The sequence below is a fragment of the Triturus cristatus genome, chromosome 2_2 (genome assembly GCF_964204655.1).
Source record: "Triturus cristatus chromosome 2_2, aTriCri1.1, whole genome shotgun sequence".
In the NCBI taxonomy this organism is placed as follows: Eukaryota; Metazoa; Chordata; class Amphibia; order Caudata; family Salamandridae; genus Triturus; species Triturus cristatus.
The window spans coordinates 13,985,153-14,003,761 of NC_140582.1; the positions used below are offsets into that span (position 1 = coordinate 13,985,153).

The 18,609-nt window shown below is 45.3% G+C and overlaps 1 protein-coding gene across 1 annotated transcript in view; it reads left to right on the forward strand.

The window, feature by feature from the left end:
- IDUA (alpha-L-iduronidase) overlaps positions 1-18,609 on the forward strand; it is a 1,533,398-nt gene that overhangs the window by 1,271,017 nt on the left and 243,772 nt on the right. The window contains exon 10 of the mRNA XM_085640933.1: positions 2,878-2,999. Coding sequence (XP_085497059.1) covers positions 2,878-2,999 — 122 coding nt within the window. The remainder of the gene's footprint in view (positions 1-2,877; positions 3,000-18,609) is intronic.

The following is an 18,609-nucleotide window of genomic DNA, read 5'->3' on the forward strand; positions in this document are numbered from 1 at the left end:
TATTGGAGATAGGTCTGAAATTGTCAGGGGAGTCTGGATCCAGTGATGGTTTTTTCAAGATAGGGAGGACTTGGCTGGCTTTCAAAGGGTCCGGAATCAAACCCTGCTGGAGAGAGGCGTTCATAATTGCAGTCCAGCAAGGAACAATGGATTGGGAGGCGGCAGCGAGGCAGTTGGAAGGTAGCGGGGTATTGAAGTGGTTATTTGGTTTTAAGGTAGAGAGGATTTTGGAGATGGAGTCTTCGTTATAGTATTCAAAGTCAGTTCAGCGGGCTTGGTTTTTAGGTGAGGCCAGGGTGGTTGGTGCGGAAAAATGTGGCAGGTCAGGAAGGGGTTGGGAGTAGGTGGCGGTACTGAGTTCAATTCCTAATGCCGTGATTTTATCAGCGAAGAAAGAGGAAAATTCATCTGACGATATTAGAGATTTGGGGGATTCTTTCAGTGTTTTAGCCAGTTTATTAGATTGGAGTTTGACCAGTTCAAAGAGCTTGCAGGGTCTATTCTTGGCATTCCCCAATTCCCATCTGAAATATTCTTTTTTGGATTTGAGGATGTGCTTGTTGTAGGCTTTTCTTGCCTGGCGGAGAAGTTTGAGATGCATTGCAGAGGGGTGTTGTCTCCAGATTCTTTCAGATTGCCGTAGGGATCTCCTCTCCATGTTGCGGGAACCAGTGAACCAGGGGTTTCTGTCTTTGATTTGTGTTCTTTTTAGTTTTAGAGGGGCAAGATCGTCCAGAATGTTTGAAATGGACGACGAGTAATGTTCATTGAGGTCGCTGACCGTGGTTATGTGCGGGGGGAGGTCAAATTTGCAGCGAGCCTCTAGTTTCATAAGGTCGAGGTTCTTAGTGACTCTGGTCCAGCGTTTGGGAAACACCGGTTGAGATGTCTTTGTCTTGCGGGCCCCAGGTAAAATGAAAGAGATGGAGTGATGGTCAGACCAGTCACATGGGTCTTTGGAGATAAGCTTGACTGAGGATTCCTTAGAAATGATCCAGTCAAGGATGGCCCCTTTTGAGTGGGTTGGCAGAGAGCAGGCTTGAGTCAGGGCTTGGTCGGTTAGGAGGTCTTTGATGGCGTTGACGTAGGGATCTTTAGTGTCATTCCAGTGCAGGTTGAAATCACCCAGGAAAACCTCTGTGGCATTGGAGGAAATCTTAGTTGTAATGATTTCCAAGAGGTGATCAGTGAAAGAGTTGTTAGAACCTGGAGGGTGGTAAAAAATGTGCAAGTTACAAAGGTGTAATGAGTTGCTGCAGATGGAGAGTGCGAGGTATTCGCAGGAGTCGGTGGAGTCCGTCAAGAGTTCTGTGACAAGCAGGGAGGATCGGTAGATGCAGGCAAGGCCTCCTCCTTTCTTGTTGGAGTGTCTGTCCAGTCTGGCGATGTTGTAATTGGGAGGGACTAATAAGTCCAGGCAAGGGGAAGAGTATTCATTGAGCCAAGATTCAGTTAGTATAGCTAGGTCTAGGTTTTTGTCCAGGATGAGGTCAGCAATATCAGCGAAATGCTTGACTGCTGAACGGCAGTTGATTAAAAGACCAGATAGGGGGGTGTCTGGGGGAGTGTCAGGAGTCTGGACGGATAGAAATACAGGCGCGAGGTTGCTTTTTACCACACTTCTGTTATCGAGGGTAGATGGCCTGTTGGGATTGATGGTGACCGTGCTGATAGGGTGTTCAGGACTCGTATCTAGTGGACGGGGGATGGCTGGGACAGAGTTGTGGTCTTGGAGGATGGCTAGGATTTCGTTTCCAGTGAGATCTAGAGGATTAGAGGTGGCGGTGGGAGAGTTGTAAGAGAGTGCGAGAGCTCGGTATTCCTACTCTGTACCGAAACTGCTCTCCGTCAGCCATTTGATATTCTATCTTGAGGTCTGCAAATGTGACCATGGTTCCATTCCCCCACACTTCCCAAAGGGTGTCTATACCAATAAGGCTCCATCTACGGAATCCCTGTAGGCGTCCCACGTCGCCCAGCACATCGCTTTCCCATAGTGACGTTTGTTACGTCAATTTGGATTCCCATCCCACTGGTCTGTTGGTTGTGTGCCACGCCTCAACCACCGTGCGAGTATGGGCAGGCAGGGACCTCACCCCTCTACGGAGGTATGGAGCCGCAAGATACCCTCCGCCCCCCATGATGTATTGGTCAACAATATATGTACAGTCTAAAATAAAGTCCGACCAATGTTTGGGATCATATGTACTTAGACCCCATCAGTATGAAACACAGTACCTTCTTGCTACTTTCCAAGTGGCAGATGTTCAAGGGGTGGCCCGGCCAGGCATGGACGGGCCCGTCCTTGGCCTGGGCTTTGCCCGCGCACCTCTCGCGCCACGGAAATGAGAGAATCGCTTTATAGCACAAAGCATCACCAGCTGCAGGAAACAGGAAATGACCAGGCCACCTCCTGGAGCCCTGTGTATGCTGGTTGATGTAGTCCTGGCTGACTGCGTCCTCAGTAGTTACCGTGAAACTGAGGTGTCATCCTCCATGGCAGCAGTGCTGGCTGAGGCTGGAAAGAGCAGACCTGTCCTGGCAGAGAGCAGGAGGGTCAGACCAGGCAGCAGTCATGTCTACAGCAAAGTTACAAACGATTAGTAGCAGACTTGGGGTCACATACATAAACAGTTCGGTCAACAGTAAGAAGACTATACTTATTCAAATGTAAAATGTACTTTGATGCTTCTAAAACAAATGACCATAACATTATATTCATGGTATAATCAGTAACAAGGGCAATCACCATCTCTTATTATGTCTCGCAAACAGCTCTTTAATAGGGCACTTAACTTGAATTGATCTTTTTTTCTGAAGTTGTTTTGTCTGATTATTCTGCATCTTTAACGTTCTGATGTATGTTTCTTTCTGAAGGTCTTGTGTATGTAACATATTACATGGATAACAACGTCACCAATCCATATTTGAAATGGCTAAAATTTGGACGCCCTGACTATCCCACCATCAGACAATTTAAGCAAATGAGGTTAGCTGAGGTAAGGCCTTTTGTCTTCTAATTCCCAATATTTTAGTGATAGTTCAACTGGCAATCTAGCCTTAACTTCATTAAAATTAAATGTGAAACATACTTAAGCATGCACTATAATAGCTAGTAGCAACATTCCATGTATCCTTGGATATTTCATTGTACAGATTCCTTTTTTTACAATATATCACTATTTAAAGATTTGATGTTGAGATCTGATTCCGTAGACAATTGAGAATTGTAGATAGAAAAAATACATAGTGGAGGATTCATTGTACTGTTGAAAGATAGTGAATGGTTTCACCAGCCAGTGTCAGCTGATCAAGTGAAATTAATTACTTGAAAACTGAAACTAATAACATATTAACTTTTTAAACCAGAAACAATTATTTATCAAACAAAACTAAATTGTGCAGAAAAAGGAGCCATCCTAGCTGGAATTGAAGCGCAGTTGGTGAATACTGAGCTTTAAGCAAAACAGATAAGTATGCAACGTTCGATCCAGACACAAGAGACAAAGTTTATCAGATGTAAAAGAAATGGAACATTCTATACATAGATATTCATTTTTTTTTTGTTTAAATGTGTTTCTATTGATTTTCAATTTTGCATTATAACAGTACACTTCTGGCGATACTATTATAAAACATTCATAATTTGACAGCAGCATCACGTCTGTATCAGTTTTCTAAAAAAGAGCATCTAGATTAGACATCAATACATCATAAGCGTAGCTGGTGTTTCTTCTTAGTGCAGATATTTCAGCCTATGAAATAGAGAGTTAAACTGTTTGCAACATACCATTATTATAACCAACTGTAACATCACATTGACTCCTGTGTTTGAAATTATAATTTGTTAAACATAATACCACAATGCACTATACATCAGCTATTCATATTGAAAAAAAATACCAGCTTAAATAAAAGCCATTCCAATAAAATAATAATGATGTGTATGTCGAGCTAATGTGAGGGGTAATCGAGAAGTACATACATCTTTAACATCACCAAGGCTGGTAAGATCACACTTTTAAGTCAAAACTAGAGGCTCATTTATGTGTATTTTCTAAGCCTTTCCACTTTGTTATATAAAGCTTTGGACCATCATTTAAAAAAGAAAAATAGGGAACGATGAACCACATAAAGCACCAAATAATGAGATACCAGATACCAATACATATACAGGCCTGAGGAAGAAGTCCACCTTTAATCATCCACCTCACACAATACCATCAGACGTGACTACATTTGAAAAGGCAGTCAGAAAGACCTTCATAGACTAAAGGGTCATGTAGCAATTTTTCAATTTATCTAGGGTACTAATGGAAACAGATCACCTGCTAGGGTCTGACACCATCATTTCCATCATGCCGGCAGTCGTAGGTGGGTCAATTGTATTATTAAGTACAGAGACTTACAATAATGAATGCCTTAACTAACTCTATTATCTTAGGTTTTATCAACCATTGCAGAGAGTCCTAAACCTAGGTTACATAAAGTGATTGGAAAGTTGGTTACAAGAGCAAAAGAAGAAGAGTGGATTACACCAAATGAGGCTGACTTTTTGATAACCACACATACTAAAGCTCCATATTTCAATGTACTCCCAAAGATACATAAGCCACAATGCCCCCCTCCGGGTAGACCAATCATCTCGGAGATTAGATACTTTTTGGAGCCGCTATCGCAATTTCCTGATTATTTTCTGAGGCCAATTGTGGGTCAGATGCCCTCCTTTCTTTAGGATATAAAACATGTCCTAAATATTCGGAAAGATCTTCAATTTGATGTGGAAACAAGTTTCGTAGTTAACTTTGATCTGGAGTCTTTATGTACATCAATTACACAAGATGAGACACTGAGAACAATCCATAAACTTCTACAAAACAATCTGACCGATAAAAGAACACAAATTTCTTTCATAGTAGAATGCTCAACGTTATCAATGAAAGCAATCTTATTATTTTTTTAAGATCTCCTGTATTTACAGATCACCGGTATGTCTATGGGAAGCATAGCGAATCGCTGTATGCACCAATTTGAATGCCAGCATGTTTATTCAGATATGAATCCCTTTCAACAGAATTTGAAGATTTGGAGACGTTACATCAATGATGTACTTATAGTGCGGGAAGGCACTTTGGAAGGGATACATGCATTTCACGTGTTTAAATGCTAGAAATTACCACATTAGCTTCACCTGCGAATACAGTAAAGGAAAGTTACCATTCCTGGATTTATTACTGTACCCAAAGGATGGTAGAATGCATTCTAAACTTTTCAAGAAACCTATGGCACAGATCTCACTTCTGTTATGTGACAGTTTTTATCCCAAGTTATTACAGGGAACCAGCCAGTTGGGCACTTTTTGCGAGTTAGAAGGATTTGTTCTGATGTTGATCAATTTGACAAACATTCTGATTTGTTGAAGCAACAACTAACAACCAGAAAATTACGCATAAGAACAGTGATGCTCTTTTAGAGAACCTTCAACGTTCCAAGGAGGATAGATTGGTTTGTGTGAGTACCTTTAGTAGCATAACTACTGCTGTCAAAAAGAGCATTTTGAAGAATTGGCATATACGGATTACTGGTGAACTAGAGATGAATAAACCTATGTTTGCTTTTTGACGTGGTAAGAATCTTGAAGACACTCTAGTGCACACAAGACCTTAGCCTTAAATATCAAATATTCTGACAACTTTAGGGGCTATGCCTAAAGTGAAGGGACATTTCCCCTGTGGTTCCTGTTCAATATGCGAGTTCACAATCTCAGCTACATCTATGGATTGTGGGCTGAATACGCCTTGCGAATTGAGACAGCACACCAATTGTAATAGCAGCAGGGTGATAAACCTCTTGAGATCCCCCTGTGGACTTCCATATGTGGGTATGACATCAAGAAAAGTGAGGCAGAGAATTATTGAACACTGCAGCACAATTCGTTGTTGACAAAATAACACCAAATTAACCAGACATTACCCTACAGCAGAGGTCTTCAATCTGTGGGGCGCGACCCCCAGGGGGACGTGGAAGCCTGGGAAGGGGTTTGCGCATTCCCCAGCTTCACTTATAAATGCTCAAATTAATACATTGGCTCACGGTTTTTATAGCCGATTAAAGCTTACGTTAATTGATTCATTGATGAATCTCCGATCTGCCTGTCTGTAAAGTTCTCCCGGTATGCACAGAGGACATCTGGCCTCCCACTTCCTGTACATGGCGCATGACCACCTGTGGTATTCACATAGATTACACGCACATGTACACACAGAAACAAACGGGCACCCATACACGGAGACCCATACACACATGCATAGAGGCAGCCAAACCTACCAGTATCCTTGCACATTAACCAGTATACATACAGACACCGGTGAACACAGGACAATGGGCATTTAGGCACACACGTGCACAGGTAAATAAAACAACCAAAATGAATGCAGGTACCCAGAGAAATAAACACTGAAAGACTCATGTACACAGTCCACATACAGGTACCCATGACAGACCAGCAAATACACAGACTCCATGCACATAGATCCGGAGGCATACAGAAACACTTGCACACACACTACCACACCCACACACACCCACACACATAGGCCCAGAGACACACACGGTCCAACACACACACACTAACAGATAGACACCGATGCACACGGATCGTGGTTACCCAAAGGCCTCCCAGCGCTAGAACATTCTATAATATCAACATTTCACCTGTTACACATACAGTTACCAAGCAGAGAGAACAATAGACATACAAACTGCAATCCACACAGACCACCACACAGGTATCCAAGCACAGAGCACAATATACACACAGGCTTCAATGCACACAGACTAACACACAGGCATCCAATCACAGAGAACAACAGGCTTAGAGACACCAATGCACACAGGCATCCAAGCAGAGAGAACAATAGACTTACAGACACCGATGCACACAGACTACCACACAGGCATCCAAGCACGGAGAACAATGGACACACAGGCTTCAAATTCCCAGTAGCAAAATGAAAGCAATAAAACAAACTGGCAAAACAAAGAGGCACCGGAGGTCGCACAGGGCATGCTTCCACGTTACAGGCTAAGCTTGTTGATAAACGTGCAATTATGCGCCAACGCAAAGGAAAAGGACAGGAATGTACTGTATTTCATAAATACTGTACATTCCTGCCCTTTCACATTGGCATATGGCATCCCAGCAAGACTTGCGGCGCTGCCCTATGCCAATTCCTCATACATGAGGCCCTTTGTTTTTAGTTACACCTTTGACTACACCCCCACACTCACTGAACTTTGGTTTGCTAAACACTGTTTAATATTAATTCCCCACCGTAAAAATTATTTGCTGTGGGAATTCGGGGCGTTTATGGTTTTGGATAGTTGTCTATGATGAGGAGTACCAGGTTCTCGAAATTTTCGTCAAAAGGGGGCCCTTATGCCTAAAAACATTTCACAAGGTGGTATCTGCATCAAAATGTTTGAAGACCTCTGCCCTACAGAGTGCCAATCTGAAGACTATAATTTTTAGACAGTGATTGACAAACCGATGATACGGAACCAGTTGGAGAATCCTAAACAATGTCTCATTCTCTACAGATTGCGCAGCCACATAGTTGGTCTAAATTAGGATATCTCATGGATGAGCCTATCTAAGGCATACCTTTAGCATCCCTTATAGACTCGATTGTGTCCACTGACGTTTATTTGGCTTCAGTTCATAATGACAAATGATTTAAGGGAGCCTTTCATTTGTCATATATTGTAATTAACACCACATATTGACTTTTAATAGTCATATGTAGTCTATTACCATCTGTGTTTTGCAGATGGCACTGCAGAACTTGTTGTAATTTTTTTATGGCAGGCAATAGTTTCTAGTATATTTATGGAGAAAATTAGATAATATTTTTAGGTCTTGCCCAGCAACGCAGCGCATGCGCTGCTTGCCTTGGCGAGATCTATTGTTGTCGGTTTCTGTTCGGAAGGGGGACAGGAGATGAGCACGTGCATCTCTTTTGTTCGCGTTTGCACAAGAGACAGCAGATGTGTACGTACGGAGAACAGGAGATGTGCACGTGTACGGCACTGCTTCCCACATACCATCAACATTGATCACGTCGCTTCGGTTTAATGAGCTTAAATTCCTCCAAGAAGTGTTTGTAGCTCAATGCATGGCAGCTTCAGCAAAATTCAAGTTCAACAAGAGAGTAGTTGTCCATAATTCTTTCATATTTCAGCATTCGAGGCTAAGTAAAGCAGGTGTTTGTCCAATAATGAGCCGGAGAAAGGAAACACTCTAGTTCTGAAGTCTATATTTTTGAAAAAGTGAAATCAATCCCTTGCGTGCTGATTCATTTTTGTTATTAATAACCCAAGTCATACTGCTGAAAGGAAGAGAAATCAAGGAAAGAGACCCGGCATCTTGGTTTTATCTCTTTAAAAGGAAATGTACTGAGCTGTAACATTAGTCATGAAAAAGTCTGCAACAGCTTTCTGTGTGTATTTTTATTTGTGAAAACTGAGGACGCTGTGGAGAGACAGGAACGTGAAAGTGGAGTGTGCTAGAGATTAGGGGTTATTCTGCAATCATGTGCCATCAAAGTGGTCTCAGTGGCCATTGCTGCATTGTCTATGGAAAAAGTCCAGGTTATGCTACTAAAGGCAAAGTGAGAAAATGGTATAGATTCCTCTGTGTAAATAAACATTTACAATGCAATAGGTCTCGCATTTGTGACATTTTAAACTATTAATATTGCAAATCACAATTCCTTTTATTTATCTGTTTTCAAAACCAACACATAAATAAAAAACATTGATAGAGATTATAACAGTTTGTTATTTACAATGCCAGTAGCTCAAAGTCTCGCAAATACGAGACCTATTGCATTGCAAATGCTTGTTTATAGTTGCTGCGTGTTTTAACATCCAGTGGCGCATAGCGTGGTGTCCCCTTTCACTTTAAACAAGTACTGATGCTAACACAGTGGTAGCGCTATCGTTGGAGGCTATTATGCCTCTTGTACCAAACTATAGTCGCCATAATCCTAGCGTCATGTCATCTAGATGCTAGCTGCTGAACTTTAATGGGTCACTATGGATATAAAGTGAGTGTTGCCATCTATGTGGTCTCTTCACCGAGATGGACGTGAAGAACAGCCGACGCTACAGAGTTGAGCTAAGGACTCCGTCTCCTTATTATGAAGGGCATTGATTCTTCCGTTTTCTGATTCACACGACAGTTGTAGCACTCTCGATTGTTTCGCACGCCTTTCCCTGCTCATATAGAACCTTATTACTCTCCATACGAGAACCGTGTTCATTTTTCGTTATGAAGATTGGTTTGAAGAATTGGAGTTGATCTGCTTCCCCCTTATGGTGTAATTTAAAGATGAGGTAATAATACTGTTGATGCCGCCTTCATAACCTGTGTCTCTGTCTCTATATTCTATTCTTTATACCCTTTAGCCCTGTTTATGTCCATCAAATAAGGTTTGTCTTGAAGCCTAGCACCCGTTTTGAGAGTGGGTTAGCACTTTAAACTTTTAAGCATGGCTTTTTGGGGTGATTTTCCTAATTCATGCTACACCCTCTTTTAAACTGTGTTCGGTTGTTTGTCCTAGTTCTTGTCAATAATGGTTTTTATCTAAAACTCTCGTTTTAGGTGCTGAGAATAGTGGACTTTTGTGAATTGCCACTTTGATGGATGTTATAAGTGTCCAACCATTATTTATCACTTATTGGCTCGTTTTGGCAGAGTGACTACCTATTTGTCCTGATGAATGCTCGAAACCCCCCGGATAGGGTCCTGAGGAGGGCAGAAACATGCTTACCGGGTTTGTATTGAGTTGGGTTAACGGTCTCATTCCCCTCTGAGTTTTAATCTGCCATCTGGGGACCGCTTATAAAGTTATTTGTCCACCATAAGGCAGGGGGTTATTTTAGGGCTCGGGGTGGGGGGGGGTAGGATGGGTTCGGGGAAGATTTTTGCCCTGGTGGAATTTTAGTGCTCAGGGCGGGGGCAGGGGCTGGGTCCAGAGTAGATTCTTGCCCTGGGAGCGTTTGCAGGCTCAAGGTGGGGGGCAGGGGTCGGGGTATATAGATACATTTTAACCACGCATATATCTTTGCCATACATGCCTTAACAATGCATATTTCATTGTAAAGGCATGCGTTGTAAAGGCATATGTGTGGTTAAAACTTGCTTGGTTAACACCGCGTTGAGCCAGCATGCGTGGTAATGGCAAGCGTACGTCCGTCACACAACCAGCAGTTTTAAGTTAGTTTTGCTTTGCAATTCAACAAATGGGGGTGCGCAGTTCAAAAAGTCCAGTGGGCTAGTGTAGGTAGAAAAATAACTTCTTTATTCCAAACAAATTCTTTTAAAATTCATTAAGTTAAGACAATCCAGCCAACGCGTTTCATTCCCATATAGGGAACTTCCTCAGGGCTGTAGAATGTAATAAGAACACATACAATTTACATATAAGTCATGAGACACAGGAATCAAGACAACATCACAGCAAAACTAATACACAAAACACTAAAACATGTTGATACAAACGGAACAAAACAAAAAACTGCAAACAATTTGACTCTACAGTAAAAACTAAATAAAATGAAACCTTATCATATATCAAGACAACACATAGCAAATTACAACATTTACAAAGTCATATGTCTAAAAGTGAGACAGATGTTGTTGACGTAATATCTTACAAAGGGATTCTCTCAATTGTAAAGAGGCACAACAAACTAAAGAGAGGTCCACAAATTTGAAAATCCTATTAAAAATACATATCTGATGAGTGCAATAGAAAAGAGAAAGAGAAAGCAGGAAAAAAACACACAATTAGATGTTGAGTCAAAAAAAGGAGAGGGGGAAGAGAACAGACGGCAGGAAGAAAAATAAATAATAATGTACAGTGTTTTTAGTAGAGAGAAACAAAGTTACGTTTGGAAAATGTAGAAAAAAGATAACTTAGAGTGCCCATGTACAGCTTCTTACCAAGCAATAAGTCACGTGTAACGTACACTTTGAAACAGGCTGTCAATGAATAATTGTCAGTGATAGTTGTATTGAAGACAGTCAATCTTCACATGGAGCAATAAACTCCAATGTGCACCTACAGGACAATGAATATGCAATAAATGGTGGTGAGAAGAACCCCCTTCCAAAAATGACAAGAATACACCATGATAAAGTGAGCGACAAAAATATATTGGTAGCGAAAAGAGAACAATAATTCAGTTAAAAATATACACACATATTAACACCCCACAAACTGTGAAACCCAGCGGGCATCGAGAAGTCATAAGACACAGGGAATCACAGTGAGCCGTTAACTCACACACACCTGCGTTTGACAGGAAAGAATCTCTCACTGGATATCCTGGAAGGAGAGGTTAGATTATGGTAAAGCGGCCCGTAGAACAAATTCAGCAACCAAGGGGTCGATTCCGATCCTGTATTTTTTTTTCCCGTACGACTCGTATCCGTATTTTTTTCCGTACGAATCGTACAAGTCACGTCCGACCCTTGAAGTACGATCCGTACGGGAAAAAGTACATACGGATCGGCCCGATCCGAACGAATCGTAGCGGGTAAATTAGTATGAGACGGACCCGGACACTTCTCCGTACAAATCGTAAAAATGAAGGGCCCGATTCACAGAACTAACTTAAGACAAAATCCTAAACTTACTACCATTTTGGTATTCACAGAAGGCACTTACTCATTTTGGTATTCACAGAAGGCACTTACTCATTTCGGTATTCACAGAAGTTAGGAGTCCTAACTTTAGGACTCCTAAATGCCTTCTGTGAATACCGAAAGTCTTAAAATTAGGATTTTTCTCAGTTTAGTAGTAGTATAGTTAGGACTCCTAAATGCCTTCTGTGAATACCAAGGGCCATATGTAGGTAGCCCAATACCGGTCGGTAACGGCCGATTTTCGGTAAATATACCGTTACCGACCGGTATTTAGGCTTTTGATATGTAGGGGGATCATTTCTGTATTCGGTAATTTACCGAATCGGTAAAATTACCGAATCGGTAATTTTACCGATTCGGTAAATACCGAACACAGAAATGAGATGTAGGGGGAGTGTGTGGTGGGTGTGGGGATTCGTTATTTACCACCAACTGAAAGTTGGTGGTAAATGACGAATGACTCAGTTAATGCATTTTTTGGCCCTTAGATATGTGCAATGTGGCAGACACACATGCCCTCAGGGCATGTATGTGTGCCACATGTGCACACATGCAGGAATCAGGGGTGCAACAGGGTGTCAATGTGACACCCTGCCACCCTTGATTGAGCTCCCCCCATTACCGATTCGGTATTTACCGATTCGGTAATGGTAACTGGCTTCCCATTGATTCCTATGGGCCTCCTGGCCCATAGGAATCAATGAGATACAGGTTACCATTACCGAATCGGTAAATACCGATTCTAAAATACCGACACTTACCGAATCGGTATTTTTTTACCTACATTACATTTACCGATTCATAAATACCGAATCGGTAAAATTCGGTATTTAAGAATCGGTAAATGTAATTTACCTACATATGGCCCCAAAAGTCTTAAAATTAGGATTTTTCTCAATTTAGTAGTCCTAAATTTAGGACTCCTAACTTTAGGACTCCTAAATGCCTTCTGTGAATACCAAAAGCCTTAAAATTAGGATTTTTCTCAGTTTAGGAGTCCTAAGGTTAGGACTCCTAACTTTACAACTACTAAACTGAGAAAAATCCTAATTTTAAGGCTTTCGGTATTCACAGAAGGCATTTAGGAGTCCTAAACTTAGGACTACTAAATTGAGAAAAATCCTAATTTTAAGACTTTCGGTATTCACAGAAGGCATTTAGGAGTCCTAAAGTTAGGAGTCCTAACTATACTACTACTAAACTGAGAAACATCCTAATTTTAAGACTTTCGGTATTCACAGAAGGCATTTAGGAGTCCTAAAGTTAGGACTCCTAACTTCTGTGAATACCGAAATTAGTAAGTGCCTTCTGTGAATACCAAAATGAGTAAGTGCCTTCTGTGAATACGAAAATGGTAGTAAGTTTAGGATTTTGTCTTAAGTTAGTTCTGTGAATCGGGCCCCTTGTCCGACCGTACTAGTACGATCCGGACCGGCGTTACAATTTACGATTCGTACGGAAAACGTCCCGTACACGGGGAATGACATTGCCCCGCTATGAAGCGAAGTTTGTACGCACCGTACCCCCAGCGCGAATGTATGGTGTGTACCCCCAGCGCGCAGGTATGCACCGTACCCCCAGCGTGTAGGTACGCATGGTACCCACAGTGCGAATGTATGGTGCGTACACCCAGCGCGTAGGTATGCACCGTACCCCCCGCGCGTAGGTACGCACCGTACCCCGTGTGAATGTACGGTGCGTACCCCCAGTGCATAGGTACGCACCGTACCCCCAGCGCGTAGGTACACACCTTACCCCCCCGCATAGGTACGCACCGTACCCCCAGCACGTAGGTACGCACCGTACCCCCTGTGCGAATGTACAGTGCGTACCCCCAGCGCGTAGGTATGCACCGTACCCCCAGTGCGTAGGTATGCACCGTACCCCCCGCGTAGGTACGCACCGTACCCCCAGCGCATAGGTACGCACCGTACCCCCAGTGCGAATGTACGGTGCGTACCCCCATCGTGTATGTATGGTGCGTACCCCCTGCGCGTATGTATGCACCGTACTCCCATTGCGAATGTACGGTGCGTATCCCCAACATCGCGTATGTACGGTGGATGTTGCGGGTACGCGATGTTGCGGGTACACACCGTACATACGCGATGGCGGTCTACGCACTCGCACCGTACAGAAGCAATGGGGTGTACGCACCGTACATAGCAATGTCCGTGTACGCGCCGTACATACACAACGCATGGGGGTGTGTGGCTGTATGACTCGTACCCCTTTACCGTACTGATCCACGGACACTGTAAAACAGCACAAGGAGGGCCTATTCGACTCGCACAACACCACAAAACACGTCTACACTGCACAAAAAATGAAAAGGACTGACCTGGACACATCCAAACAGGCAAACAGAGGGGCAACCTCACAACCACCCCTTATAACACAATCACCAAAAATTCTAACTTAGTCCCACCCACAAATGGACCAATAAAAAGGGACCACACACACAAACCATGAGCCTTTACAACAGACTCACCACTGCTACAGAGCACACACAAACCACTGCACCCATCCACCTAAACATATACACCTACACACACACCCCTTCACACATACCCCCTCTCCACATTCACACACACACCGTCACATTCAGACCCACACACCCACAACCATCCACACCCTCACCCCACACCATGCCCACCGACAAGAATCCAAAGTTCACAAGGGAGGAGCTGGACATCCTTGTCAATGAAGTCATCAGAGTCGAGCCACAGCTGTTTGGAACATTGGTCAGACAGACCAGCATAGCTGAAAAATCACGCCTGTGGCAGAGGATCGTCGAGAGGGTGAATGCTGTCGCACCCATCAGAAGGACCAGGAATGAATGCCAAGCCAGGTGGTACGATCTGCGGAGGGCGGTCAAGAGAAAAATGAATGAAGAGCACGCCCAGACCAACATCACTGGAGGTGGCGTGCCCCGCAGACCAGTACATTACCATCCCTGGGAGGAGAAGGTGATGGCCATGCTTCCGCCGGTGGGAGTACATGGACTCCAAGGACCTCCAGAGCCTGGTGAGTACACAAACCACTTATGTAACATGGGGGTAATGGCATCCACACCCCAACTACACCTAATGCACGCAACTACCCCCAAGCCCTCACCCGCCAGAACCACAGTCACAAACAACGCGAATGCCAATAACATGTGTATGCCCCATTGAGAAAGCAAGGCCATGCCATGTCCCATGCTACACGAAGCACCAACCAAGAATGGATGTCCCGTATGCTGGGAGGGTGGGTGCACCAAAACGCATGTTTGAATTCCAAATCAGACGCAATTGCCCTCATCCCATATGGCCCAGCTACATACCCATGCACCATGCGCAATGCCCAGGGATTGGGAAAGTACTGACAAGATAGCTCACACTCCGCCCTGGTGTAGGCAGCACAAGGCCCTCCTGTGACCAGTGCAAACACAAACACCAACACAACAAGGTCAGATATCTAGGATAGGAACTCACACTCACTGTCATGGCAGCATGCTCCATGGGGGGACAGCTACATCACCTGGGAGACCCAGTGCCAAATCCCACTACACCCACCAGCAGGCCCTGTCACACACACCCCTTACACAAGCACACACCACCAGGACAGGCAATGGATTTACCCACTGCCACAATGGACATGTAACACAACAACACCAATACATAGCCGAAGAAGCATCCAAGCCACAAATGGACATGTCAAAGACTCAGGCGAACATATCAATCTGTCCCCCGCAACATACCCATACACAAGTGAACATTGAGGAGAATGCTAGGCACATACAACTACCTGGAGGAACTGTACCAACTTGAATGTGTATGAAACATGCATGTTACATTAAACAGCTTTAACATTGTCTCTCTCTCACACACAGGGCAACGTGATGAACATCCCCCCAACAATGGGGGGGAGAATCACAGTCACAGGCTCGGGAGGAACCGGATCCCACCAGCAGCGACGCCTCTCAACACTCCGCGGATGACCCCGACCGACCTGGACTCTCTGTTGTCCAAGCCCCTGCAGCACCTGCTTCAGGAACATCTGTCCCAACCACCACCCCCATTCCTGCCACATCACAGGAGACACCCAGGAGCCCTGCCCGCACTGAACAGAGCCAGTCCAGGAGGAACAAGGTGCGGCGGGCACCCAGGAGGAGGCAGACAACACCGCCACTGTCATCCCTCAGGGGTCCCGTCGACCCGATGTGCCCACAACAGCAGGCCTGGCTCGTGTGGGCAGGGGTGGCAGGAGTGGAGGCAGGCGGAGGAGAGAACCTGACCAGCCAGCTGAAGGGACCGGTATGTCACACATCCGCAACATCATGGAGGCATACCGGCGTGACACCAGGGAGATCAGCCAGGTAGTGGTGACCCTCACAGAGATCAAAAACCAGCAGGCCGAGCAACACGCCAGTCAACAACAACACCAAGGATGAATGGAGGCAAGACTGGCTGAGCTACTGGCGGTGCAAAGGGACATAAGCCATTCACTCCGTCGGATCGCCGACAACATGGGCAACCCTCCCTGTGACACCAGGCGCAGACCAGCACCAGCCACAGGGAGGGAGGAGGAGGAGGATTCGTCTGACGGAGCGTCCCAAACATCGTCAAGGCCTGCATCTGAGGGTCCCCGGAGGAAGATTGGTCGTCCGTGAGAGGCAGCGGGCCATCCACATCTCCCAGGTCACCTGGCCAGGCACCTGGCCTTCATGTGCGACAGCATCCCCCATTGACTGACATCATCTGCCACATGGACTTGCTGGTCACAGTCTGACCAATGATGCCAAACACTGTGGGCTGGACTCTGATGACTTCAAATGCCAAGGATCCCATCTCCCCCTGTGAACTTTGGATTCTATGGTCCCTGCATTTCCCCATTTCCTGTGCACAAATCAAGCCCCAGAGCTCGAAATTAATAAATTAATAATTGTAATTTCATGTTGCAGTCATTTAGCATGAGTCCACAACCTACATGTGGGGATATGTTAAAGTATGCCTAAGTGTGGAACTAACTCCAGCCATCCATACACTTGGATCTGAGTCCGGTCGAGGACACACATGGCTCACAATGTATCACAAAATACAGGCATGGAGCCTAACACTCACCCGTGATGGCCTCAAGCTGCTGAGGGGGGGCTTGCTATATTGCTCTGACAGACAAATTTGGTAGAGTTACATGAAGGTGTAGAGGTCATGGGTCATGTTGATGTGCCCGGGGAGGGAGTACCAGGTCTGTTTTGCGAGGTGGGAGAACTATCTCCTGCATGCTGAGGTTATGTGGATGTGATGAATGGTGGCCAGGGCAAGGTGGGCTGCATGGAGTAGGGCTAACGGGGTGTTGGATGACACACGTCCAAGGTCGGTTTGGGTCTGGGGTTGTGGACTGCCTCCTGAGTGTGGTTGAGGAGTCTGAAGGTGATCCTGCAGCACACAGTGAGCCATTGTACCTCTCCCAGGTGGACGGTGATGTGGCTGGGGCGGGGGATGTTGCAGATGAGGTGTGCGGATGCACCCTGGATGTGGATAAGTTCTCCTGCATGTTTGCAGTTGTCCTCTGTAGAGGCCGGTGCTGTATTTGAGCTGGCTGGTGTCCTGGACCAGGGGGACGGTCTGTCTTGCCTTGGAGTGGATCTATCTGAGGGTCATCAGCAGCATGTGGAGGCTGTTGCAGCATGAGGTACAGATGTTGGTGATTTGCATGTTAATTGTGAGCGATGGGTCCATGATGGACACCAGCTTGCCTGCGTGGCCACTGGGTGCTGGTGCGGTGCACAGACCAGTGGGATGCAAGGAGTTGACCCAATCCTCATATGATGACCTCTGTCCCGTCCAAGTCCTGCCTCAGATGGCTGATGTTCAACCATTCATCAACGGATCTCATGCCTTCTTGAAGTTTGGATCTGGCAATGGCTGGCTCTTTGGTGAGTTTGAGGAGCAGCTGGGTGTCAATGGCATACCAGATGATGATGAGGTTGTGTGCGCATGTGATGGTGGCGAGGGGGTTCATGGAGACATTGAAGATCGTCACGCTGAGAGAAGAGCCCTGTGGCATGGGCCAGATGACCCCAGTGTACTACATATTGCAGGGTGGAGGCAGACTCCCTGGGCCTTGCTGGTGAGCTACTTCCTGAGTGAATCCTGGGCCCTCCTCTGGATACCAGTGTTGGAGATGTGTGAGCTGACAGTGTGGTAGCACATGTTGTAGAATGGCGTTGAGAGGTCAAGGGTGGTGGCCTCACCATTGTTGAGCAGGGCAAAGTAGTCGTTGGTGTTGGCAATGATGACGGTTGCAGTGGTGTGGTTACTGTGTAAAACGGTCTGGTGCCAGTTGGCTGGAGCTGATTGCATGTAGGAAATTGGTCAGTTGCTAGTTGAGTGTCTTCACGCAGGATGTGGGCTTCAAGGATGGTGAATGATGTGGTTAAGATGTTGTGTGGGAAAGGGCCTGATGGAGAGCCAGAGTGGATGGTGCACATGAGCCAGGTTGTGTACTTGCTGCTGATGGGAGTCCATGACCTGAGGGGGGTTTGTCCAGCGGATAATAGTGCTGTCTGCCTCTGTGTGCCAAGGCTGTTGTGTATGGCCATGAGCTTGCAGTGGTACAAAGTGGCAAGGGATGGGATCTGCCTTGCAAGGGTGGGGTGTCTTGGATGGAGATCTGCTGTCGGTTCACTCACAATGCTGATGAGCTACTTGATGTCGTGTGTTTGGGTGTCTCGGCACTATCTGAAGGATCTCCACTTGGCCTAGCTGATGATATGGTGATGGCTGTGTGTGGTGTTTTCCAGGGCTGTAAGGAAAATGATGTCTCTTTGTGTTGCAAGGTTTGCACAAGAGTCCGGCTAGGTCTGTAGGAGTCCAGTAGGTCTGCCTTGTCCCAGGTGCCTTAACTGTTGT